Below are 26079 nucleotides of genomic sequence, written 5' to 3'. Positions count from 1 at the left end.
ACATTAAGGACAGTAATGGACAGCTTTCTCACTTGGATGATGCAATAATCCAGTAACATGGATGGAAATATAATAGTTCAAACATAGTTAGCTCATCCTCTGAGCCACACATTAAGCGAGAGTACTTTACTTGTGCTAATAAATACAAAGTGAAATCATTTTCCCCATCTCACAGGTGAGGAAACTGAGGCCCAGAGAGCGCATTTGCCCAAGGTCACAGCCTAACAGTAAGGATTTGAGCCTAAGCTGTGCCCCCTTCAGGTTGTCATGTCGGGGTATTGCGAGGGCCTTAGAGGTCAGGGTCTCTGGCCAGTGCCTGCACTATCAGGCAAGGGGCCGAGGTGCTGGGTGGGGGTAAGTGGGGTACAAGTGTGAGGAACTGTCAGACACTAGCCCACTGGGCGTCTGATTTGGCTACCACCTGGGACACCTGGGACTCAGCCGTGAGGGATGGGAGACTCCTGGAGCCCAGGCAGCTGCATGCGACTTGGAGCCAAAGCCTGGCCTTCCCCCCCGGGCGGCATGGTCTGGACAAGGTGCTTCTCTCTCTCTGAATCTGGGGGTGCTGTGAACAGAGGAAACCAGGTTATGCCCCAGGCCCAACAGAGCACCCAACATGGAGGAGGGCCAACCAGCGACCTCTTCCTGTTACCATCATCTGGCCGAGAGGATACAGCCACGGTGACAGACCATCCAGATCCATGCAGAGGCAGGAGGGCACAGCGGGCACTTCTCTCTGCCCAGGACCCTGCTGCAGGAAGGACCGTTTTCACCTGAACCAGATAACTTGTATTTCTGTAGCTTATAGCTGGACTGATTCCATGCGGAAGTCGGAAACTAACATTTATTGAGTGCCAGCTGTGTCCTAGGTACTGTGTATGACTAATTCATTTAATCCTCAAGATAAGCCTGTAAAGCAGGTCCCAACATCCCCATTTGTAGGTTTGGAAACCGTAGCTCAGAGAGGTTTCGTAATGGGCGACGTCATAGATCTGGGCCTCAGATTTGATGCTGCGGCCCCGCCCAGCCCATCTTTTATCTATCTATCTATCATCTATCTATCTATCTATCTATCTATCTATATATATATATTATTGATTTTTTTTATAGAGAGGAAGGGAGAGGGACAGAGAGTTAGAAATATCAATGAGAGAGAAACATCAATCAGCTGCCTCCTGCACACCCCACACTGGGGATGTGCCCACAACCGAGGTATATGCCTCTGACCAGAATCAAATCTGGGACCTTTCAGTCCGCAAGCCAACGCTCTATCCACTGAGCCAAACCAGCTCCATCTTCTCTTAAAGGCCCTTTCAGACCATAACTAAATAAATGATTGAGGTGTGTGTGGAGGTGGGGGTGGGGAAAGTCAGGATCTCTATTTCCTACATTTCTTTGGCCTTGAAGACCTGGCCTAAGGTGGCCCATCACCCCGGCTTCCTTCAAGCTTCGGGACCATGTGGCCCAGCCCTGGGCGTGTCCACCCTTCAGCTCCAAGCTGCATTTGTCTCACAGAAGAGAGAGCATGACCTCGGAGCAACTTTCCAGCGGCGTAACTAGGGAAGGGGCTTCGCCGCTCGCCCCTGCTCTCAGGGATGAGAGGAGCCGTGGACAGACACCTCCCAAGCACCTGGGCAGGATCTGTCGTTCCACAGGCAGGACTGGAAGGGACCTCCAAGCCTGTATGTAGAGCATCTTTATGAGGTTATCTGAGCCAAACTGATGACAGCCGCTGGGAGGCAAAATCTCAATGGATGGAGAAGATGCTCTGGAGAAAGGCAGCTTATGTTATTCACGGGAATAAAGGGAGAAGAAAGGAGGGTTCCTTGAAAAACAGAAGTGGAAGATGAAGGAGGCAGGAGAAAGCAAAGTGGGGAAATCTCTGGGGTTGAATAAAAAGGCAAAACAGAGAAACGCCTATTGGTGCTCACCTTGGAGGGTACAGGACAGTTAATGAACATTTTCAGCACAGGGAGAGGGTACACCGGCGGGTACGCAGAACAAGGTAACAAGGAGCCGTTCCGTGATCTCCTGCTCTGGCGCAGGCAGCTGTGCCTTGATGGGTCTGGAGAAGGTTCCTCTGACATCTCCAAGGTATGCTCCCTTAGTGTGAGAAGACAACAGACTGGTTCACTTAAGGTAAAGAGCCACCTTTGTCCAGGAAGCTACAGGCCTAGGATGTGACTCCAGCCCGGCCCCGCCCCATGACCTTTCAGTTCGGAGCTTCAGCGTTCAGAATCTCCTCGTGGTTACTTTTGGCAGGCCTCCCTGAGCTTGTCAGGTTTGGTATGAGGCCCCCTTTCCATCCACTGTGCTGTTAATGACCGCTGCTTTCCGCGCTGTTGTCTCTCACGTGTCCTGTGGGCTCTGGGCTGTAAGCTCCTCGGAGGGCAGCGTTATCGCCTCCCCGGGGCCGAGCACCAGCAGGGCCCTGGCCGGGGTCTGACGCCGAGGCTAGTGCAGCTCCACCCAGGCTTGTCATGGGGATTGACGCGGGCCTGCCTGGCCTGGTGAGCAGCCCTGACACTCACCCGCCCTGTGTGGGAGCCCTGCGTCATCCACACGGGACTGCCCCGCACAGGTCCCCAGTCCCCTCCCGGCTCCAAGCGTGACAGGCACCTCGAGACAACTGAACACCAGCAACTAAACAAAATGTGTCCTCCTTTCTGTTTAACTCTATATGATTATTTTGGGGCATACGTAATGCATTGAAATGTTTCAAAATTTAAAAGGCACCAAAGAATGTGCTATAGAAAAGATCCCCTCATACCTCAGCACACAGCCAACCTAAATCCCTTTTTTTTCTTCATTTTTTAATTAAGGTATTATATGTGTACATATCTTACCATTGCTCCCCCCCCCCCCCCCACTCCCATACATGCCCTCACCCCCCAGAGTTTTGCGTCCATTGGATATGCTTATATTCATGCATAAAAGTCCTTCGGTTGATCTCTTATTCCTTTTTAAAACAAATGTAATTTGCTTCCTCTTTGAAAAACCATAAGCAAAGCAAAAACTAACTTCAAAACAAAACAGAACTTCACCACCTTAGAATATACACGAAAGTACAAACCAAAAACCCCACGCACCACCCAGATTTTCAGCATTTTAAGGTCTTCCCAGACCGTTTTCAATGCACATCCACTTTTCAAAACAATGAAGACAAATCACAGGAAGAGTATGGCAGTCCTGATCTTGCCAGCATCTCAAGGGCATTTCCTCCTGGCTTCTTCCCTAAACAACCCTGACAGCTGTGTCATTGCCCATAGGCACTGGCTTATGTAACCAGACCCCATGATGGGCATTTGAAATTTCTAGATTTGCCTTCAAAAGCAACATGGTGATGGCCTGAGACCTCACTGCCTACTTGTTTATTTATTATATATATATATATATTTTCTTTTTGTTTTTACATTTAATATATTTTTATTGATTTCAGAGGAAAGGAGAGGGAGAGATAGAAATATCAGTGAGAGAGAATTACAGGTCAGCTGCCTCCTGCATGCCCCCCACTGGGGATTGAGCCCACAAATGTGCCCCTGACTGAAATGGAATCCTGGGACTCCCCTCCTTCCCTACCTCTAACCCCCCAACACCCAGTCCACAGGCCAACGCTCTATCCACTGAGCCAAACCGGCCAGGGCTATTTTTGTAACAAATTCCTAGAAGAGAAAATGCCGGATCACCATTTTTCAAGACCCTGGATCCCCTTCACACTGCCTTCACGTTCACCAGGACTGGTGTCCAATGCAAATCCGAAGGCCAAGAAGTTTTGGTTCAAATCGCTCTTAATAGTAACAGCTGTGTGTGCCCCAAACCCACCTCCTCATCGAGACAAAGGCCACAGTCCTCCCGTGGGCGTGGTGACCTTTGTTTGCCCCAGAGAACTACCTGGGCCTGCCCGGTCCCAGGCCCGCTGAGTCAGCTGACCAGGAGCGGGCACCACCCTTCCAGGAGCCGGAGCAGCTGTGACAAGGGCCACCACCTCCCAGGGAGGGAAACAGTCTCTCCGGGCGGTGGCAGGAGGAGGACGTGCAGCAGCTCCAGGCCCGCAGGTAAGATCTGCCTCCCGCTTCACCCCAGCTCCCCTATAGCCTGGGACCCAGATCTGTGAGATTTGTTCTCACGCTGTCCTGAGGCCTTTGGGATTCCCCAGGCATTTCCTTTCCAGGTGCTTCGCTCCGGAAGCGAAATGTGAACGGGGGTCTCCTCTTCTGACCCAGCCCTGGGCCAGGTTTGAGGGCTGGGAGTTCTCTATCCAGAGCAGGGCCCCAGCCTCCTCCTGCTCGCCTTTGAGGGTGCACAGGGACACGGGACCCCCAGGTCACTCCTTGAAGTGGGCCCTTGGAGACCAGACAGAGAGAAGCGCATTTCCACAAGAACCGAGTGCAGGCCTCAGTATCTGCTACTTCTCTGCTGAGGCTGTTTCTCCCCACAGCCTCCCGACCACAGCCGGGAACATCGTGGGCCAGTGGCTTGAGCCCTCTAAAACCTGGTTTCCTCACTTGGAGTCTGGAAATACCCCTAACGACAGGAGAACTGAGTGAGGTAATGGACATGAGGTGCTCAGTAAACGCTCTGAAGGAACGACAGCTAATGATTAATTGCTGTGTGCCCTGCATGTGCCAGGCACTGTGATAAGTGCTTCCCATGCCTAGCTTATCTCTCTTTAAGAATCTTTTCCTCTCCACGAAAACTGTGATGCCTGTACTGCTACCTGTGTTACAACAGAAATGTCATTCGGAAGGGACGTGTCCATGCTAGTTCTCACAGACCGGCAGCTATCTGAACCGTCCTGCCTCCCGCCAAGGCCCCTGCGCCTGCCCTGCCTCCCCTGGGCCTGGCTTGGGGAGCATCTGCATTCTCGGAAGAAGTCCCCAGCCTTCCTCTAGCAGGCTGTACACCCTGAGCGGAGGAGGGGGCTGTGCTGGTGGCCTAGCAACAGCCTCTTCCTTTCCGACGCACCATGTCCCTGGGCTAATTTGGCCTTCCCGGAGCGATTCCTCTGACGCTCTAGCCCACGCTTCCCTCCCGCTCACTGTCTTCTGAGACGGATGAGTTGTCCACAGAACAGGTGGGAGTCCCCTCGCCTCAGCTCTTGGGAACACAGCGTTCCAGGGGAGTGCTCTCACCCCAAATCCAGAGATGCGGCTGAGCCCTGAGGACTCGGTTGCTGAGTTGTTGTGGGTGTTGTTATTGTGTGTGTGTGTGTGTGTGTGTGTGTGTGTGTATTCACACTGAGGCCCAGGGATGGTCATTCTGCAGAGTGCAGTGGGAGAAGGAAATTCCTCTCAGAGGGGCTACCTGTGGGATTCCGTCAGCACTGAACTGAGCAAATTCTTCCCTTGCCAGAGTGTGGGAGCCAGACCTTCACTCTGCCTCAGAGGCAGACTTATCTCCCCTTCTAGGCCCAGGGTATTTGTTCAAAGGACTTTCTGGGCTTTCTCTCCCCTCTGTGTCTGCTTTTCCATTTCTTTAAGAAATGATAACCGGACGTCTGCTGGGTGCCAGGCCCTGGGCTCAGTACTGGGGATTCGGAAATGAGCAACCTTCTTGACCAGAGAGGGAAGACAGGCAAACAAACACAAAACTGGAAATCCCACTCAGAAATGCCAAAGGCTTTGACCACAGTAGGTGATTAACCAACATGAGTGGAGTAGATGTTGAGTAGGTGAATATGAAACCTGTGGTCTAGAAAAGGGAGGCTGAGGGTGTGGGCATTTGGGGGGAAATTTAGAATTGGAGTCCACCAGATGAATAACACATTCAACTTGTTTCCTGTCCCAGAGCATCTGCATTCTCTGAAGACATCCCCGGGGGGAGGGAGAAGGCATGAATGGCATTAAAGACAAAGGGCACAGCCATGAACAAGCAGGCTGGGTTTTAGGATCAGCTGTCCGGAATGAATGAAATGCAAGATGAGTGTAGAAGAGGGTGAGATGGAGCTGTACCAGGAGTCAGGTCATGGGAATCTGGACACGAAGTTGGAGACTTCTCATGAGGAGAAGAGCTGGGTCAGGATGACTTCAGGAGCAGGTGCCGAAGACGACTCCCAGGCTTCTAGCTTAGACCTTCGGTTGGATTTGATGGGGCAGCTGAGGAAGGCGGCAGAGCTGGGGAGAATGAGTTCAGGCAGTACCAAAGACGTGGAAGGCAGCTGGACTCCTGGCCTGGGCCTCCCTATCCCTGGAATAGCACCCCCTACTCCCACCCTTCTGCACCCTCCATACTTCAGCCTTTTCAGGGTCTCCTTCCTTCCTCCTAAAGGTGCCCTTGCCTTTTACCCTTTACTCTGTAAACCCAACCTCCTGAACCCCTTGCGCTAGTAAAATGCAGTGGGTCCAATGTTGCTGTAGGACCTGGTCTGCTGGGCCAAGCACAAGTCCCCTAACCTGGGCAGCAGGGGCTCCATCACTCGGTCAGCCGGCTGGGAACACTGGGTGAGTCAGTGTGGAGTGGGGCGAGGCACCTGTAGCTCAGGCCTGGCAGGAGTCAGGGCTCCCCCCACCCCCAGGAACCGGTGAGAGAGTGGGCGGGATGGTGACGTCACAGTGGGTAGGAACTAGTCGATCAAAGATGCTTCCAAATCGCAAGAAGCGAGGGTGTGTGTGGGCTAAGATTCCTTTTCAGTTTGAGCAACAGGCAGCGGGAAACGCAGGCGTGTTGACTCTGTCCGCCTCCTCCGTACAGAGCCTCGTCAGCGGTGAGCAGCTCAACTGCACCCCACTGCTTCCGAGGCAATGAATGGCCCTCAGGGGTCCGTGGAAACGGGGCACACGCCCCTTTAAAGCTCGATTCCACCGTAATCAATTCAAAGCTGATTTCGTCTCCAGCCCGGGAAAGAGAGAACCGCGGAGCCTGGCTGACCCCTCCTGTCTTTTAATCTGCTGCTCTCCCTGATCTCTTCTTGAGGGTGCCAGCGCCAGCTGCGGGCACCTTAAGAGAGGCGCCATGGCCGGTTTGGCTCAGTGGATAGAGCATCGGCCTGTGGACTGAAGGGTCTCAGGTTCGATTCCAGCCAAAGGTACCTGCCGGGTTGCGGGCTCGGGCTCGATCCCCAGGGGGGATATGCAGGAGGCAGCTGATCAATGATTCTCTCTCATCATTGATGTTTCTCCCATCCTCTCTGAAATCAATAAAGAAATAAAAAAAAATAAAAAAGCGAGAGGCCAACCCTGACAGCGTGGCTCAGTGGCTGAGCAACGACCTATGAACAAGGAGGTCCTGGTCAGGTTGGGGCACCTGCTGGGGTTGCGGGCTCCATCCCCAGGGCTGGGCGCGCAAGAGGCAGCCCATCAGTGATTCTCTTCATCGCTGTTTCTATCTCCCCCCCCCTCTAAAATCAACGAAAACATATTAAAAACAAAGGAGCCCGAGTGGATTCTAGTAACCAACCACGCCAACAACCCACTCGGCGGAGAAGCAGGCGTTTCCAACCCCGCAACTGGGAAGCATTCTGGGAGTCGCCCGCCCGCAGCCCGCGCCTGCCGGGGTGGTCCAGACGCATGCGCCCTAGACACCGCCGCGCACCGGAGCAGCCCGTCGGGGCCTCTGCGCAGGCGCCGTAGCCCATAGCAACCGGGAGAGGCCGCTTCCGGCGGGGATCCGAGCTGCGTGGGGGCTGGAGGCCGAGTGTGTGAGAGGGATGGACGGCGGGACAGGCTGGGGAGCGGGCCTGGGGCGGAGAGCAAACCTGGGCACGCCCGGCCCTCTGGTGCCCGGGCACGGAGACTGTGCTTGGCGGCTCCCATGTGACCGTGGGAACCGAGGCTGAGGGAGGCGGGTTCGCCCTCAGCGGCCATTTCCTCCGGGAAGAAATGGACAGGATGCCCTCCGCGCCTTGGCACGAAGGAGAAACGAGGGCACTGAGAGTAACTTATAATAAAAGGTTATGCACTTCACTGTGTGAAAGCTCAGATTGGGAGATCCCCCATTATGCTCGTACCTAACAAAATGATTAGGTTTGGATTATTAAAACACAACGGTGAATTTTGCCACCAGTTTCTAGCTGACAGCTTAGGTCAAAGGCTAAATGTGTTTGCATCAGGCGTGGAAGCGCTGGGGCAGCTATAAATGCAGACCCATGGGCGTGCTCTGGGGACGGACCTGCGGTGAGAAGGCTCACAGTGATTTTCCAAAAACGGTGAACAAAACAAAATATAACTTCCCTCCATTAACCTGGTATATGCGCTTCTGGATAATCCATTGTATGTTAAAGCCGGGGGAAATGTTGTATATTTTGTGTCTGTGTATAAAACAGGCTATAAGCAGGTGTTTTGCCTCCCTGGAGGTTTGCAGGACAGAGGACAGGTTATTGCGGTGAATTTTTCTGTGCATTTGGGTCCGGATCTCTGCTCCCTGCTTCCTGAAGGCTAGTAGCGTCCCCTCGAAATGCCCACACAGAATTCCACCCTGGTTTTTGGAAAACCACTGATTTATTCAGCCAAATAAGTTTTGCCAGCATTCGTGTGCTGGGCACGTTTGGTGAAGGAGGCATAGAGTGGTGAACGGGGAGAGAGGTGCCTTCTGAGGTTGGGTCCAGTGTGAGAAAATGCCCAGATAGTAATCATATAATATGCTAAGTAGCTCAGGTTAGGAACAAAAGAAGACCCAGCCAACTGGCAGAGAAGTAGCATTTGAGCTGAGCCGTGAAAGGGCGCCAGGTAGAGAAGGGTGGTGGGCCCAGCAGAGGGACCAGCGTGACTGACAGAGGGCCAGGGTCCCCGGCCCACAGTAGACGCTCACGTTCTGTGGGTGACCAGGTGGACGGTTGAATGAGACAGCCATGCTTGCTGGCAGGGAGCCATCCCTCACTCTACCATGAACTTCTAAGCACTGCGAAAAGGCAGGGGAACCCCTGCCTCTTGATCCCCCAGACCCCCAGACTGCGCCGGGACCCCAGCAGGTGACAGTGGCGGAAGGGTCACTGACACGGAGAAAGGGCTGTGTGGTCCTGGCCTGGGAGTGATTTCCAGGAAGCGGCTCTCTGGTTCTGCTCTCCCAGAGGGCAGCTGCTAAAAATATAGCCTCTCTATTGCTTCATGGTTGGGAAAAAACCAGGGCAGGGGTAGCCTCTTACCGCTGTTCATGCGAGATTCTGCCGGCACGGGGTGTTTTTGGCAGATGGCACCTGCTGGGGACTGTCCTAAGATAAAAACTTCCCGGAGTATGTGCACAGTGGGGAGGCCACAGGCAGAGGGCGCCCCCCCCTTCACCCTCCCCGCCCTCCCGCCAGCTGGTCTAAAGGAGGTCAGAGTCACTCTCCCTCTCACCCCTAAGAAAATCCCTGACCTCCTGAGGTGATCATTTCTTCCCCAAAGGCTGGGCAAGGGCAAGGATCTGGAGCTACACCGGCTGGATGGGCACTGGGGGAAATAGGAAAGCATGAGCAGACCCCTCTAGGGGTAGGCTGAGTCCGCACGACCCCTGCTCTTGCATTGCCACATATTTTTATGGTTTTTCCCTACAATTAGAAGTGAAGGATTTTATATTTCCATATTTTACAAAGTTGGCACTAATTCAAATAAAAAGCACCTAAGCCCGTGAGAAGTGAACAAACAGGGCTGGGACCTCGGAAGGCGGGTGTCTTGAAAAGTGAGAGCCCAGGCCCAGTGCAGTGCCTCGGGCAGCATCATGGAGTTAGTGTCCGCGCTGGGGGCGAGTGCTCCACGGCAAGCCGCCAGGCCCAGTCCTGCCGTTTTGGAACTCCCAGTGGAACAGGCAGAGGGGCACTTAAAGAGGCAGCTACAGGAGGTGTGAGTGACCAGCGAGAGTAAGGATGTGGGTGGGGGTGGGGAAGAGCACAAATCAAGGCAGGCTTCCCCAGAGAAGAGTGCTCTGGTCTGGGAAAACCATGAGCCGTTAGCCAGGCAGGAAGTGGAAGGGCTGAGGAGTGTTCAGAGAGAGGGACTAGCATATGCAAAGGCCCGGAGACGAAAAAACTCGATTCATTCAAGAATCTGAAAGTAGCTCTGTCCTCACGGTTTCACCTCGGGAGGAAACCAAGCACCACGTGTAGCTCCTTTGAGTGTCTTTGGATACCTCGCTCCAAGGCCTTCCTGATGCTCCTCCGGGACTCTTAGAAGGTACTTGGTAAAGGTGCATGGTGCTCCCCAAGTCCCCTTTCTTCCTCCCTCAGGAGCAATTCTCTATTGAGTTTTTAAATTCTGCTACAGTGTGCATGCCTGTCTTTAAGAATTTCCATTGGTCTCACTTCACCGTGGGCAAGGTCAAGGCTAGAAATGGGAAATACAGTAGGAACTGAGATGCCCAGAAGTGAAAAGGGGTGTGGAGAAGGAATTCTAAAGGGCCCGCTGCCTTTCTGTGGTATACGAAGTCCCCACCCACTTGACACTGGACCGGATTCTGTGTAGTTGTGGGGCAATGCTTTGCAAACCCCTAACAGGCCGGTATGCAGCAGTTCCTCACTGTGCACCTCCTGGATTGAGTTTCGGTCTCATAAACATGTCTGACCTTTGAAACAGGGTAGGGAAGGATGTGGCCCAAGTCCTGCTTCTCCAGGCCAGCATGTCCTGGTGGTTCCCTGAGCCCGGCTCCTGTAGCCCAGAACCAACGGACTGTGATGGGGTGGAATTCTGCAAGGCTGGAGACCCTGAGCTCGGGGACCAAACAGACTTGGGTACAAACCGCAGCTCCCCCATTTCCAGAGTGGGGGATAGTTATGCCGCCCTGCTATCCTTTTCATCCTGAGAGCTAAATGGCTCATGGGGACAGAAGGTGGACATCGTGCCTCCTCTCCGTCCTCACTCCTCCTCACCCTCTGTGCCCCGCAGGGCGCTTCCAGGGGCAGCCATGGCCACCCTGTACCCGTCTCTGGAGGACCTGAAGGTAGACCAAGCCATTCAGGTATGTCGCCGGCCCCTGCTAGCCTGGGCCCCCTGGTGGAGCCTTCAGGATCACCCCAGGGCAGCTAAGGGAGACTTGGCTTGGGCATTGGGCGGTGGTTGGGGCCCCAGGCATGCAGGTCACCACCGAAGGGCCTGCTGAGCGGGGCAGGTGCCAGAGGCCAAGGCATTGGAGTCACAGCAGGAATGGAGACGGCCAGGCCTCTATCTGCCTGCTTTGTCTCAGCCTTTTTTCCACCAGGCTCGGTCCACCCCACACTGCAGGGCAGGCTCTTGGCCTTCTCAGCCCCCACAAGCCCCTCTTCCCTCCACCCCATCTGTGGTCTCAGTGAGTGTTGAGAGTTTGGGACTTTTTGACCGAGAACTTGGGCCCCAATGTCTGGCTGCCTCAGGGAGAAAATGGGTCATTTGGTGGCTCGCAGAGAATGGCCACGAACCTCCCCAGAAACATGGACATCTCAGAGGCCACGCTTACACGGGACCTCAAAGGGCCATGGACGTCCTCCAGCCCTCAGGCCCGCCAGCGCACGTAATGCCTCATCCCAGGTCCAAGGGTCCTGGGGTGGGGGGTCCCAGACACAGCTGACCAGCACCCCTCACCTCTTCCCAGGCCCAGGCCAGAGACACCTCCAAGATGCCCATCCTGCCTGCGCAGGAGAGAGCTGTCCCCCAGTCTCCAGGTGAGTGAGCCTGTGGGGGGGTACTCCTGACCGAGAGTGACCACTTCCAGCATCTCCGAGTGCTGGTCTCCCGTCTGCTTCCTGTGCTGTGTGCTCTAGCCACGCTCCACCGTCACCAGGACCCTTTGAGGGCGCAGAGAGAACAGGATGAGTGAGGCCCTCACTCCCTGCTGTGGGCCCCGCTCCGTGTGCTGCCTGAGGGCCAGATGTGGTGGTGGATCAGGGCCAGATGTGGTGGTGGGTCAGGGCCAGATGTGGTGGTGGATCGGGGCCAGATGTGGTGGTGGGTCAGGGCCAGATGTGGTGGTGGATCAGGGCCAGATGTAGTGGTGGATCAGGGCCAGATGTGGTGGTGGGTCAGGGCCAGATGTGGTGGTGGATCAGGGCCAGATGTAGTGGTGGATCGGGGCCAGATGTGGTGGTGGGTCAGGGCCAGATGTGGTGGTGGATCAGGGCCAGATGTAGTGGTGGATCAGGGCCAGATGTGGTGGTGGGTCAGGGCCAGATGTGGTGGTGGATCAGGGCCAGATGTAGTGGTGGATCAGGGCCAGATGTGGTGGTGGGTCAGGGCCAGATGTGGTGGTGGATCAGGGCCAGATGTGGTGGTGGCCCCTAGAGTGGTCCGTGGCAGTCTCGATGCAGGTTTTGGTAACAAACGTGAACTTAGGCTCAGTTCTGCCCTCCTCCCCGAGCACACTGTCCCCGGAGCTGAGCAGCCCTTGGGCCAGACGCCTCCTTCCGTGGATTTCTTCAGAGCAGGGCCTCCCGGCCCCAGCGCCGGCCCTGTGCTCTGTGTTGGGTGTCTGGCCGGTGCCAAGGAAAGTGGTGCAGGAGGCACTCGGTGTACACGAGGCCCTCCTGGAGGGAGGAGGACCCTGTGTGTGTTCCTGCCGCCTCTCCCTCACACCACCTCTCCCTCACACCACCTCTCCCTCACACCACCTCTCCCTCACACCACCTCTCCCTCACACCACCTCTCCCTCACACCACCTCTCCCTCACACCACCTCTCCCTCACACCACCTCTCCCTCACACCACCTCTCCCTCACACCACCTCTCCCTCACACCACGCCCCCGGGGGCACTGTGTCCCCAGGGAAGAGCTGCGTTCCTGGGAGCTGACAGCCTTCCCAGGCCGCTTCTTAGCAACGAGCCACCAGGTTGGAGCCAGGCAGTGGTGGCTAAGCTCACCTCGATAACACCTCTCTTCCTCCTTCTTCCTTTCCCATCAGTTTTGTACCCAAACCTGGCAGAACTGGAAAATTATATGGGTCTTTCCCTCTCCAGCCAAGAAGTCCAACAGAGCCTGCCTCAGATTCCAGACGGTACCAGTGTAGGTATCTGTCTCCTGCCTGATGTGGGCACACATCTCCCGACTCTCCCTCCTCCCTGGTCTTGCCTTTGAAACGTTCTTACAGCCCGTTTCTTGCTGGTGCTTTTCATTCTGAGCCCTCCTTGTAAGTGCTGTGGGATTTCGTGGGGTCCCGTGGGCCTTGGGGTTGGAGGGCCATGCCTGCTCTCTGACCCCTGGCTTCAGGCTGCCGAAGGAGAAGGAAAGACATTAACCTCAGCCGGCGTCTGGGAGCTTCTCAGGAAGGGCTGCCTATAGCTTGAGAGCAGCCGCATGGACAGGCAGAGGCAAGGGGGAGGAGCTTGCCCCCCAGCCCTGGTCCCCAAATTAAACCACCGGGCTTGATTCCCGATCTACTTGGCTCAGGGGCCAAAGGAAATCCTGACAGAAACATTCACTCTTGAAAATGTGTCACTTACAGACTCAGTCCCCACATAGACCCCTCCCAGTTATGTCCAGCACCCTGCGGCCATCTGTCAGAGTCCTGTCTGCCAGTCTGGGCCTGAGCCCGGGGAAATCCATGGCAAAGTGCAGCAGGCACTCTTGCTGGGCCTGGAGGATTGCTCAAAGTGGTGGAAGTGACATGGAAAATGCTGCAGCCACATACAAAGCTCTGACAGGGAGAACACTGGCAGGGATGAGGGCATGTGAGGCCCTGAGAAAAGCCAGTGGCATCTGGGGTGTTTCTCTAAAATGACCCCTTGGTAGTCATGCTGGGAAGTACATGCGAAGTAAAGAAGGTCATGTTTATGTAGTTCAATTTTAATCCATTGATTTAATCCCTCTGTTCCAATAATTAGGACATAAATGCATTTAACCTAAGTTTTGATAAAAATATGACAGATGAATGCATTTCATAATATTTTAAAGTTTTGTTCTTATTTTTAACTTTTTATTTTTAAATAATCATAGATCCATAGGAAGTGGCCAAGGACAGAGACAGGCGCCGGAGATTGTACCCTTCACTCAGTTTTCCCAGTGACCACGCCTTACATAGGGATAGTATAATGTCAGAGCAGGCGTTTCATTGTACAGTGTGTGCGAGAGTTCTGTGCTGTTCTACCACCTGCATGGATTCCTGCAGCCACCAGCACAATCCGGGTGTCTTCCCCCAGGTCTCCTACGAGCTGTCCTTTCATAATCCTGCTTCCTCCCCCGTCCCCGTTCTTCACCCGGGCAACCACTCCTCTCTCTCCTGTTCCTATAACGTCATTTAGGAATGTCACGTTAGTGGAATCCTACAGTGCGTGACCTTTTCACTCAGCATAAGGCCCTGGAGATGCTTCCAGCTTTCCCCCCTCTTTATTGCTACGCCGTGTCCCTGGTGTGGAGGGGCCGCAGTTTGCTTAGCCTGTTGAGGGGCATTTCAGTTGTTTCTATTACAAATGAAGCCGTTGTGATGTTTGTAGACAGGTTTTGTATGAACATAAGTTTTTATTTATCTGGGGTAAATGCCCAGGAGGGCAATTGCTAGGTTGTATGATAATAAATGAATGTTTACATGTTTAAAGAAATCGCTAAACTGCTCCTAGAGTGGTTTGACCAACTTATTTTCCCATTAGCAACGCATGACAGCCCCAGTTTCTTCGCATCCTCACTAGCACTTGGTTTTATTGCCAATTTTAGTTTTAGATGTTATGATGGGTGTTTATTGGAATCTTATCAAGGTCTTAATTTGCATCTCCCTAATGGCTAGTGATGTTGAATATCTTTCCATGATCTTATTTACTATCTATACTCTTTTCAGTAAAATGTTTCCTCATATCTTTTGCTTATTTTCTAAATAGATTGTTTGCTTTTTTAAGTCAAGTTTTTTTTTGTTAATCCTCACTTGTGGATATTTTTTCCTTTGCTTTTCAGAGAGAATAGAAGGAGGGAGGAGTGAGAGAAACATTGATGTGAGAGAGACACATGGACTGGTTGCCTCCTAAACTTGTCCTGACTGGGGGTGGGAACTTTACCCGACACCTAGCCCCTGACCGGGAATTGACCCGTCACCCTTCGGTGATCTTGTGTCCTGTGACCTTGCTGAATTCACTTATTAGTTTAAGGAGTTTACTCATAGATTCCTTAGAATTTTTTTAGTAGGCCATAATGCCATCTGCAAATAGGGACCATTTAATTTTTATTTTCCGATCTATATGTCTTTTATTTCCTTTTTTAAAATATATATTTTTATTGATTTTTTTTTTTTTTTTTTTTTTTTTTTTTACAGAGAGGAAGAGAGAGGGATAGAGTTAGAAACATCGATGAGAGAGAGTCATCCATCAGCTGCCTATAGCACACTGCCTATAGCAACCAACGTACATGCCGTTCTGGAATCGAACCCGGGACCTTTCAGTCTGCAGGCGGATGCTCTATCCACTGAGCCGAACCGGTTTGGGCTATTTCCTTTTCTTGCCTGTCGCTCTGGCTAGTTCCTTCAGAACTATATTTGATAGAAGTGGTGAGCATGGACATGTTACTGGTTCTGGATCTTTGGGAGAAAGCATTCATTTTTATTTTTAGAGAAATGAAACTGAGCCCACTTTTTCCCATTGGTCACTATTGCTACTTTGTAATTTTATTTACTTTTATTTTAAAGTGAATTTTAAAGAGATCTTTACCTGAAATCGATTAGCTTTGGAAAATGAGGGCCTCTTTTCTGTATAGCCTGCTCTTTCCTCATTTTCCTGGCTGTTTTTCAAGGCCGTGGAGTTGGATGCCCCCTAGTGGCTTCATGGCGTCATGTCCGCTCTGGGCTCCAGCGGATAAGTGTGTGATCTGCCGGTGGAAGAGGCCCCAGGGACCATTCCATCCTTGCCCCATCCTTTCGAGGCCCCTGGGGCCCGCTGACCCTCTCCTTCCCTGGTGTCTGCAGACGGTGGTCTCCGGCCCCTTGCCGGGCCAGGTGGTGGCGCCGGTGTCCGGGAACAGCCTGGGTGTGCGGCGTGCGGAGATCAAGCCCGGGGTGCGTGAGATCCACCTGTGCAAGGACGAGCGTGGCAAGACGGGGCTGCGGCTGCGGGCCATCGACAAGGTGGGGCTGGTGGCCTGGGGGGACGGGGGTGGTGGACAGAACCCGCAAGCAGCCTGAGCCGCCCGAGCCCCGTGCGTTTGGGGCTTTGGCCGCACAGCCCATCAGCTGGGGGGGGGGGGGGGGGGCATGGCGGGGTGGGGATGGGGGTGGGGAACACGCAGAGGATGCTGGGAGCAAGGCCCACCTAACTCCCAAGCCCAGCCCCTTCCTCTTAGCTCCTCCCCCAAGGCCCGAGGCCTGGCACTGGGTTGCTGCCGGGACCCACCAGCTGCCTCTGAAGCTCCCGTTGCTCAGAGCCCCCTTCCCCAGGTCCCCCGGTTCACAGGGACCGGGCTGCCAGGCGGCTCTCCGTAGGGCCTTGATGCCATTGGGAGAGGCCTGCGGTCCAGGGCTTTCAGGTGCAGCCTCCAGCCAGGGTTAAATCCTGCCTCAGCTGCTCCCTGGGTGAGTGGCCTGGGAGTGTCCGCTGCAGGAAAACGGGGAACCGGTGTGCCTGCTGGAGCAGTAGTCTCCGCACCTGTGGGCCCCAGAGCACCGGGAGGGGACAGCTCCCAGGAGGAGAGACGGGGCTCCCGTGGGCAGGCTGACTGGGCCCTGCCTCTCCCAGGGCCTCTTCGTGCAGCTGGTGCAGGCCAACACCCCTGCGTCCCTCGTGGGGCTGCGCTTCGGGGACCAGGTCCTGCAGATTGACGGGCGCGACTGTGCCGGGTGGAGCACGGACAAAGCCCACCGGGCGGTGAAGAGGGCCTCGGCGGAGAAGATCGTCATGGTGGTGCGGGACAGGTGAGTGCCGGGGGCCGGGGCTTCTCCATCCGCCTCCGGCCGCGAGCCCAGCCCAGCTCACGTCCCCCTCCGGCAGGCCTTTCCAGCGGACCGTCACCCTGCACAGGGACAGCGCCGGCCACGTGGGCTTCGTGATCAAGAAGGGGAAGGTGGTCTCCGTGGTCAAAGGGAGCTCCGCGGCCCGCAACGGGCTCCTCACCAACCACTACGTGTGTGAGGTGAACGGGCAGAACGTCATCGAGCTGAAGGTAGGCCAGCGGCGGCTCTGCCTGGAGCTGCAGGGGCGGGAGACGGCTGGGCGGGGGGAGGGCCCTGCCTGCAGGCGCCATCCGGGCTTGTTCCTCCACCCTGAGGCTGCTGGGAGGAGCCGGTAAGACAGTGCATAGACCTTTGGGCACATGGTCCGTGCTCAGTGAATGCTAGCTATTGACCCTAACACATGGAGGTCACAGGTGTGGCAGGAAGGGGGTGATGGCATGTCAGGTGGCTACGGGCTGCATGAACACCTCCCTGCTTTGTGTGGTAACTTCTGGCTGCATCCTGGATCACGTGGCAGGAATGTTTTGAAAACAGTTCTTCAGAAATCTGTTTCTGACCTCTGTTCATTAAAAAAAAATATATTATATATATATATATATATATCTATATCTATCTATCTATCTATCTATCTATATAGATAGATATAGATATATATATTTTATTGATTTTTTTACAGAGAGGAAGAGAGAGGGATAGAGAGCTAGAAACATCGATGAGAGAGAATCATCCATCAGCTGCCTCTTGCACACCCCCTACTGGGGATGTGCCCGCAACCAAGGTACATGCCCTTGACCAGAATCGAACCCACGACCTTTCAGTCCGCAGGCCGACGCTCTGTCCATTGAGCCAAACCAGTTTCGGCCTCTGTTCATTTTTTGAGGGGATGTGTGTAGCGAACTCTTATTTTTGAAAAACAGAGTGGCCTCGAGTCAGTGCTGTGGGCATGGGCTGCGGGTGGGTGCCTTCAGGGAATGGGCCACAGAGGATGCCGAATCACGTGGCTTGTGGTTCCTGAACAAGTGAAAGTAATTTCATCCTAACCTGGAGAAGAGTGGCTCCCAAACCAGGTGTGACTGATGAGCCCCCCCTCGGGCAGCCAGGGCTCCGGGCTCCCAGGCAGGCCGTCGCAGCAGTGAGCTCATCCCGCAGCTTTTAGGCCAGGTCTGCACCCCTCCCCAGGGCCGTCGCCGAGCCATTCCTGTCACTTCTGCTTCCCTGTGCCTGGCGGTCTCCCCCGCCTTCCCTGGCGGAAGGCTCAGCTCATGGTGATCAGGAAGAGCTTCCTAATGTCTGTCCAGGCCCTTCCTGCTGCATCTCCCCGCTCAGGGATCAGGGGGGACAATCCCAAGGGAACCCCCTGGGCCTGAGAAGCTGGTACACTGGTACCAGTTCCGAGCAGCCGGCTCCTGGATATATCACTGCATTCTCCCCGTGAGAGCGTTACTGCTCCAGACCCTGACGGTGAGAGCAGTCATGGACAGGTGCCGCCCATCCTCTCCTCTCGGACGGCTCACAGCTGCGTTAGGGCTTTCCTTATCCTGCCAAACCAGCGTGGGAGGGCTCCTACGACTGGGCTTGTCTTTGTAAGTGGCCACAGATCGCTCTGCTACTGAGATGATCTCTTCAGAGTTCATCTGCTCTCCCTCTGGGGCCTCACTGGTCCTCTCCAGCCGCCTTCTCCCCTTTGTCCTGGGGCAACCAGGCCAGAGAGGAGGAGAGCCAAGGCCTCTGGTCTCGGACGGGCCAGGGGTCTTCTGCGGCCATCGCGCTCTCCCTGTTGGGCTGCTTGGCCCACTGCACGGACAATTTTGTGCTCCCAGCATCTCATCGGCTTCTGCGGGCCTTTCCTCTTCGCTGAGTGAGATGTGAGAGGAAGCAACCCGTTCAGTCAGGCCCACGTGACTGGCTCATTTCACCGAGGGGAGCCTCAGGGGGGGTCCACGTGCCTGCGCCAGCAGGGCCTCACCCGGGCGTCTGCCTGGGACCCTCCCCTGAAGCCAGGTGCCAGGGGCTCCCTAGCAGCGGCCACACTGACCCCGTCCATAGCGTTGCCTGCAGGTACCCCTGGCCCCAGGGTGACCCCTCGCTCGCCTCCTCTCAGGACAAAGCGGTCACGGAGATTCTGGCCACGGCCGGGAACGTCGTCACCCTGACCATCATCCCGACGGTCATCTACGAGCACATGGTCAAAAAGTAAGGCCCTCCCGCTTCTTCCCCTCCCCTCCCCGCATCCCCACGCTGCTTCCTCAGAGCTCACGCAGTGCACAGCCTGCTCCCCCGGCTCCCTCCCTTCGGCATGGCGGGGGCTTCTGGTGACGGGAAATCTTAGCAATAAGAGTGGAGGCCCCGGGGAGGCACTGCCCGCTGTGGCCACTGTCGCCGTTGCCGTGTCTAGGTTGTCCCCGACGCTGCTCCGTCACACCATGGACCACTCCGTCCCCGACATCTGAGGTCAGACACCTCCCGCAGGACGGGAGGCCTGCTGCCCGGGGCCGGCACGTCCCACGGGGGGCGCTCCGGGGTGCGGGGTGGCCGCAGAGCACGTCTCCATGTGCGGCACAGGCCTCCTTGGAGCCCGACTCTCTCCTGGACGAGGGCCGGGCCGGGGCCACAGGCAGCGGCTCCCGGTGCGGGTCTCACGCTGGCCTCCGGGAGGGGCAGCGGGTCCCTCTGGAGACGTCGCTGCCACCAGGACAGCCCACATAGGAGAGGACAGAGCACATTCCTTGTGAGGATTTTCCCCGCACTGACATGGGCATGACTCCTCACTTCTTTTGAATAAAGCTTTGGTTTTAAGTAAAGTTCCTTCCTCAGAAGTCGTTGAGAAGTCCAGCATTTCAGCCCCCGCACAGGCCAGGCTGGTTTCTTCTCCCAGGCAGTCGTGGGACCGAGGCCTTGCCTGCGCCTGGCCTGAGAGCCGTTGGTGCTCCGACCCGTCATGGCTGCCCGCCCGTCTGGGGAGGGCCGTGGGCCCCAGCTGCCCACGCAGCTGCGCGGCAGAGCGGAACCACCCACCGCTCGTCTCCCCTGACCTGGAGGAGAGCTCTGCCTCCCTCACCCCCCACCTCAGGAAACAGGCCGAGGGTCGTGTGCGTTTTCATGCTTTAATTCAGAGCCGTCTGCTGCAGGTACAACTCTGAACAGAAGTTCAAAGGAGACAAAAGTGGATGTCCCTCCCGCCTCCCCCCTTCCCGGGCCCCCTGGATTCTGTCAAGGGGATGGCCGGATATGAGCGTGCACTGTGACCGGGGTGCACTGTGCCCCTGGGTCAGAGGGGGGACCGTGAGGTCACTGGGCAAGGGCCCCTCCCAGACCTTTGCCCCAGAACCTGGTCCTTTGCCCACCCCTCGCCCAGGCCCTGTCAGCTACCCGTGCAGCTGTCAGCCAGCTGTGCGAGTGGTGAGTGGGAAGGTGCTGCATGAAAAGCTCAGTTATCCCCTTGGGAGATGTGCAGGGCTCTCCGCCCGAGCCAGCGGTGTGCAGAGTCCCGGCCCGACTCTGATTCCCGCCTGAGCCTGGACCAGCGGAGCAGCAGGGCCGCTCCGGCCTGAACCTGCAACTAAGAAGCTGCCCTTCCCCACTGGGCTCCAAGGGGCCAGCATTCCCAGAAAGCGACTCTGGAGACGCTGTGCCGTGGGACCTGGCCGTCAGCTCTGGCAGAGGCTGTGGAAGGGGGCCCATGGGTCTCTGCTCCGGAAGCAGAGGGCAGCGGGGAAGGTCACAGCCCGGCGGGAGGAGGTGCTAAGCAGACATTTGCAGAAGGAGCACTCAGCAGCCCGGGCCCCTGGCCTTGCCCCAGCCCCACATTCTGCCCTGCATAGTCGGGGGGGGGGGGGGGGGGGGACAGGCCCCTCCCCCATCCATCGCCTGGAGCCGCACAGGTGGCGCTGCACCTTTTGCATAGATGCGGACACTGAGCACGCACACACACACAGACACACAGGAGCCCTGCGGGCCACTGACCAACAGGGGCCCCGGGGCTGCCTCGGGGCTGCCGGTAAGCCGTCGCCTCCACTAACACGAAGAAGAAACGCCCGCCGAAGGCCCCGCCAGACCCCTCCATCCCAAGAGAGAGGCCCCTCCGTGCTGAGAGCAGGGCCCCTGGGGCCAGACAGGCGAGTCTCAGGCCAGAGGCGGCACAGAGGGTGGCGGCCGGTCACCCTCCCACCTCACCCAGAGGCCTCGGGTCTGCGCCCGGCCAGCCCTTCAGCAGCGGCTTCTCGGGTAGCAGGCGGCGTGGACTGTGGCCCCAGCCCTGCCCACGTCCACCAAAACATAAGACACAACAGGAAGGCCACAGACAGCAAGACACGGACACGAGCAGAGGGGCTCAGCAGCGCCACTCAGTTCCAGGGGTGAGGAACAGACTCGACGATGTCTAACAGCCACACGCTGGTTTCCGCAGCGAAGCTCCGCCCGTTTCTAAGGAGACGCTCTGCGGCCCGTGAGCACGCGGCGCAGGAGGCTGGGTCCCGGCCGGTCCGGCTCGGCTTTGGGTTGGGCTTGTCCTCCCTCCACGCCGCGGCCCCAGCCGCCCCGGGCAGCCCCGGCTGGGCCCAGGCCTTCGGGTTCGCTCGGCTGCGTGGGAGGCGCCCCCCAAAGGCCGGCCGGCCTGAGGCCTGAGGAGGGGGAGCTTTGGAGGCACAGAGCGCGTGGCAGGGGGGGCTGCTGCCCCCATGGCGGCCGGCGGCCCACTCCCAGTGCATGCAGTGCTGCCCCCGTGAGGGGGCGCGCAGGAAGGAAGGGCAGAGCCCGTGAGTCGGGCAGCGGCTGCTGGAGCAGCAGGGGCGGGCAAGCAACCTTGGCAGAGAACCAGAGTGGCCCGTAGGCCAGAGGGGCGAGTAGGACACAGGGTCCCAACCCTCCCCCTTCCCCAGGTGGGGGGCCTTACTCTGAAGAGTGGGTGGGACAACCAGAGGGGGTAAGCCTGAAGGGAAAAAGGATTGGGTTTTCTTTGTAAAATAATCTATATATATATAAAAGGCTAAGTGACCGTCTGACCGTCTGACCGGCAGCTATGATGCGCACTGACCACCAGGGGGCAGGGGCTCAACGCAGGAGCTGCCGAGCTGTGGTGACTTGGCAGCAGGGGTACTCGGGTGATGCCCCCCCAGAACCAGAGAAGAGGGAGCCTGATTCCAGGGGGCATCACCCGAGAACCGCCCTCTTGCAATCCGGGAATGTCAGTGAGCTGGTTTCAGCCTGATCCCCGTAGGCTAGGCCAAGGGACCCCACCTGCCAGAGGATCCCCGCTCACTCCACCGACACCCTTCGAGCCACGGCACTGCCCGAGGTGCGGACAGCCAGGCAGGGACCATGGGAGGAGGTTGGCTCCAGGGCGTGTCCGGCCTGTCTCACCCAGTCTCGCCCCGCTGGCCGCCTTCTAATTAATTTCCTTTCAGTGTGCACAGATCCGTGCACCGGGGCACTAGTAATGGTAATAAAGTGTTAGCAGCTTTTCTGGGGACCCTGATGTGGTCCTGGGGAAGGAAGGAGGGAGGACAGTGAGCCTTCCCAGGCTGGGCTCAGGCTGGGAGCAGGGGGGCTGTGGGGTTCTCCGCCCGCCCCGTCCCCCACCCCCACCCCCAGGAAACACCCAGGCACCTGCTTTGGCCTGGACGACAAAATGGCTTCAGTTCCTTCTTGCCATTCATCCTGCAGTCATCCCCCCTGAGGCAGGTGAGTCTAAGCTCCAGGAACCCTTCCCTTAGACGGTAAGCAGCCCCTCTCAGGAGGTCCGGACACACGAGAACCAAGCCCCCGCATGAACAGTGCAAAGCAGAAGTCGGGCCCGAGGCCCCAGGGTGAGCTCCAGGGCCGTCACGGCCTTGGCTGTCCGCACCAGCTGAGGACTGCCGAGTGCAGCCCGGCCGCCCAGACCACAGGGCCTCAGCTCAGGCCGGAGGCCCCGAGCTGCCAGCCCGCCTCCCCGCCTCGCGCTGGCCCTCCGGAGGGGAGCACTCCTGCCCCAGCACAGCCTGGATTATCTGACGACGCCCAGACGCCTCAGGAGGAAAGCGGACCGCAGGGAAGGTCTGGGACCGACAGATGCAGGACTCACACTGCCCTCTGCCACCCCCGCCCGTCTCCGCCTTTCCCCCAGGTGCGGGGCAGGCTGAGGGGCGGGGGCTCCAGCCCAGGCTCGCGGTTCCGGGCTCTGCTCGGAGTCCTGGGCCAGGAGTCTGCACTTTGGGTCGCAGCTGCCTGCCCTGAGGAGGTAATACTGGTCCAGACGCCGGGCTGAGGGCGGGCGGTGTGGAGTGGCCCGGGGACTGAACAGGATGTGGGGGGTGGAGAACGGGGAGACTAACGTGGGCAACCGCGGCCCAGCCTCTCTGGCTCAGTACACCAGAGACTTCCTGAGCAGGGGCCGCCCTGGGACAGGACGGGCGGAGGGGCTGGGCTGGGCTGGGCTGGGCTGGGCTGGGGGCTCCCCAGTACTCAGCCTGCAGTGTGCCTCCCTGCCTGGCGACTCTCTTCCCTTCTCCCCGGTCCCCACACTGTGAACATCCAGAAAACGCCGCTTCCGAACCCAGAACTAAATAAGACGATGCCCCACGGGAACGTGCGGGAGGGAGGACGGCAGGCCTACGATCAGTGGCCGGGCCTCAGAGCTGGGAGCCGGCGGCGGCGGCGGGGCTGGGGCCCTGGGGGCCCAGCGAGCGGCAGCTGATCCTGCGGATGGAGTGCAAGGCCACCGTGCAGCAGCCCCGCAGCAGGGAGCTGATGTTGTAGATGGGCTGGCCCTGGCGCCGCTGCGAGCGGCACAGCCAGGCCACGGTGGGCACCGCGGGCACCACCACGGCCAGCAGATCCACGATGTAGTGGCGGCTCCAGTAGCTCTTGGGCTCGGCCGCCGCCTCCTCCTCCTCATCCACGGGGCACGCCACGCTCACCGACAGGCTGTGGCCGGGGTTGGCGCCGGGCCGGTGCGGGGTCGGCCCGCGGGTGATGGGCTCCGGGGCCTCGGCCTCATCCCCCACCGTCTCCACCACCGCCGCCGCCGCTGAGTTGGGGTCTCTGGGCCCTGAGGGGTGGGGATCCGGCTCCGGGCACCCGCCCCCCGACGCGGGACCCGTCCCGCAGCCCTGGGCCTGGGCCACCTTCTCCAGGACGGCGTCGAGGTCGGGCTGGTACTGCAGGAGGTCCGTCTGGATGGCGCGCTCCTGCATGCAGCTGGCCTGCACGCCGGCCTCCGTGGCGCACAGCAGCTTCTCGTAGGTGCTGCTGGCGGGGAAGCGGGGCCCCAGGCCGAAGGAGCCGTGCAGCGAGGCCTCCTCGGGGCCGCAGTCCACCCCCGACGACAGCAGGCTGCTGGCCTCCAGCGCGTCCGTCCGGCTCGCGGCGTCGTCGTTGGCCACGAAGCCGCTGTCGGCCCCGTCCTCGGCCGAGGAGCCGGGCTGGTCCCCGGGGGGCTGGTCCCCGCAGACGGCAGGGTCGCTCAGCTTGGTGTAGGTGGAGCTGCGGGTGAGGGAGCGGGCGGGGGAGCCGCCGGCCGACTCGCCCGCGCCGTCCTCCTTGGCCGTGCCGTTCTGGGCCACCTCCATGCTGTGCAGCAGCGTCTCCAGCTTCTTGTTCTGGATGTTGATGTCCATGAAGTACTTCTGCAGCCCCTTGTCCTTGTCGATGAGGTTGTTCTTGACGGTGTCGATGACCTGCTTGAGCTGCTTGATCTCCTTGCGGGCCTCCTTCAGGGCCAGCTGGGCCTCCACGCGGTGGCACTCCTCCTCGATCCAGTCCTCCTGCATGCGCGACAGCTGCGTCTTCAGGTCGTCGATCTCCGTGTCCCTGTGGCAGAGGAGACACACGCTCGCTGCCGACCGGGCACCGCCACCAGGGGGACAGGTCGGGGGCGGGCGGGGGGCTGTCACCACGGATAGACGATGGCCTGTGCTGCCGCCTCACAGCTAAAAACAGGATCTAGCCGAAACCGGTTTGGCTCAGTGGATAGAGCGTCGGCCTGCAGACTGGGGGGTCCCGGGTTCGATTCTGGTCAGGGGCATGTACCTTGGTTGCGGGCACATCCCCAGTGGGGGGTGTGCAGGAGGCAGCTGATCGATGATTCTCTCTCATCGATGTTTCTAACTCTCTATTCCTCTCTCTTCCTCTCTGTAAAAAAATCAATAAGATATATTAAAGAACAATAAAAACAGGATCTACTCAACACTCCTTCCTTCTCTTTACTCCCTCAGGTGAGGGGCGGGGGGGGGGGGGGGCGCGGAGAGGGCCAAGTGGTAAAGTCAGGAGAAGAAATGGGGCTGAGAGACAGCGAGGCACCCCACCCGCTCCAGGCCGCAATGCCGAGGACTGTCCACGTTTAAATCCATCCCCTACAGAGCAGAGTAGACGGTAAAGAGTTTCACTGTCAAGGTGCTACTCCTGTAGACCTAAGACATCTTTAAAACTCTTAACGTATAACCACAGAAGGAAACAGATTGTCTACTCTGTGGGAAGGGATGTGGCCTCCTGTTTAGCTGGCTTTAAATGACCACCTTCAACATGGGGGCTGGGGCAGGGGGAGTGGGGGAGGACAGGGAAGCTGGTAATTCTACGTCTCCCCTCAGGGGGAGAGAGAAGTGGACAGTCAGGGGGAGTGAAGAAACGGGGGCACTCTCATCCGGGGGCCGTTTCCTTTTTATGTCTGTTAGGAAGAGGCAGTGCCAGGTGGACCGTCGGCAGACTCTTATGCAGAAACTCTCAGGCCGTTTGAGCCCTGGAGCTGATGATGATGGGGGGGGGGGGGGTTGGACAAAGATGCCATCAGGCCCAGAGCTGACACCAGGGCAGGCCAGAGCAGTGAGAAGGCAGAGAGCCTGGGAGCCGGCCAGGCCCCTCCTCAGCACACCCCTCGGTGACACACGCAGCCTCTGGCCCGGCATTTGTGCAAATACAGCAAGTACAAGGTCACTGTGGGGTTTTGATCCCATTAGGATGACAGTCCCAGCATCATTTATGTTCAAAGTGAGACTGGAAATGCATTGGGGAGGGAGGCCTGGGATCGCAGCCACAGGGTGCTGAGGGCTGGGCCGAGGGTGTCACCACAGACCACCTGAAGGGAACAGACTGCTAACGGGACACAGCGACCAGCTCAGAGTGGCAGCAGCAGCGGCGATGCCAGCAGGCGTGGGGGTACTTGCCCTCATTCCTCCCGTCTCCCATCTCAGGGTGGGGGGCTCCTCCCCCGGGGACCCTCCTCACGGACATGGAGCCCGGGAGAAGAGTGAGCTTGGAAGAAGGAGCTGGGCACGCTCAGCTCTGCGGGCACCTGCCCCCTCTCCTCGGAGCCAGCAGGATCCCCGGGACTATGGCTTCCCAGTCCTGCCTGGGGCTGTTTTTGAACCGG

The 26079-nt window shown here is 57.6% G+C and overlaps 2 protein-coding genes across 9 annotated transcripts in view; one reads left to right on the top strand and one right to left on the bottom strand.

The window, feature by feature from the left end:
- Positions 1–3926: 3926 nt before the first annotated feature.
- SDCBP2 (syndecan binding protein 2) lies at positions 3927–26013 on the top strand. 3 transcript variants are annotated; one of them, XM_036418607.2, is made up of 10 exons: positions 3934–4055; positions 10794–10866; positions 11476–11545; positions 12777–12877; positions 15756–15914; positions 16522–16697; positions 16774–16945; positions 18838–18929; positions 19132–19191; positions 25995–26013. In XM_036418607.2, the coding sequence occupies exons 2-9, from the start codon at positions 10813–10815 to the stop codon at positions 19184–19186; spliced, it is 879 nt and encodes a 292-aa protein (XP_036274500.1). In that variant the 5' UTR covers positions 3934–4055; positions 10794–10812; the 3' UTR covers positions 19187–19191; positions 25995–26013. The 3 variants fall into 3 exon arrangements, with proteins under 3 accessions (XP_036274501.1, XP_036274503.1, XP_036274500.1); XM_036418608.2 differs by lacking the exon at positions 12777–12877 and having other exon boundaries at positions 3927–4055; positions 11411–11545; XM_036418610.2 differs by lacking the exons at positions 19132–19191; positions 25995–26013 and adding an exon at positions 17051–17075 and having other exon boundaries at positions 3931–4055; positions 18838–18923.
- SNPH (syntaphilin) overlaps positions 21894–26079 on the bottom strand; it is a 38221-nt gene continuing 34035 nt past the window's right edge. For all 6 annotated transcript variants that reach the window (XM_045574214.1, XM_045574216.1, XM_045574213.1 and 3 more), the window contains one exon: positions 21894–24524. In XM_045574214.1, the coding sequence (XP_045430170.1) occupies positions 23345–24524 (1180 nt within the window). In that variant the 3' untranslated portion in view covers positions 21894–23344. The remainder of the gene's footprint in view (positions 24525–26079) is intronic.

This window comes from Pipistrellus kuhlii, unplaced genomic scaffold (assembly GCF_014108245.1).
Source record: "Pipistrellus kuhlii isolate mPipKuh1 unplaced genomic scaffold, mPipKuh1.p scaffold_m20_p_6, whole genome shotgun sequence".
NCBI classification, from domain to species: domain Eukaryota; kingdom Metazoa; phylum Chordata; class Mammalia; order Chiroptera; family Vespertilionidae; genus Pipistrellus; species Pipistrellus kuhlii.
The sequence above is the reverse complement of the archived record's forward strand: the minus strand, read 5'-3'. Positions and strand labels throughout refer to the sequence as shown.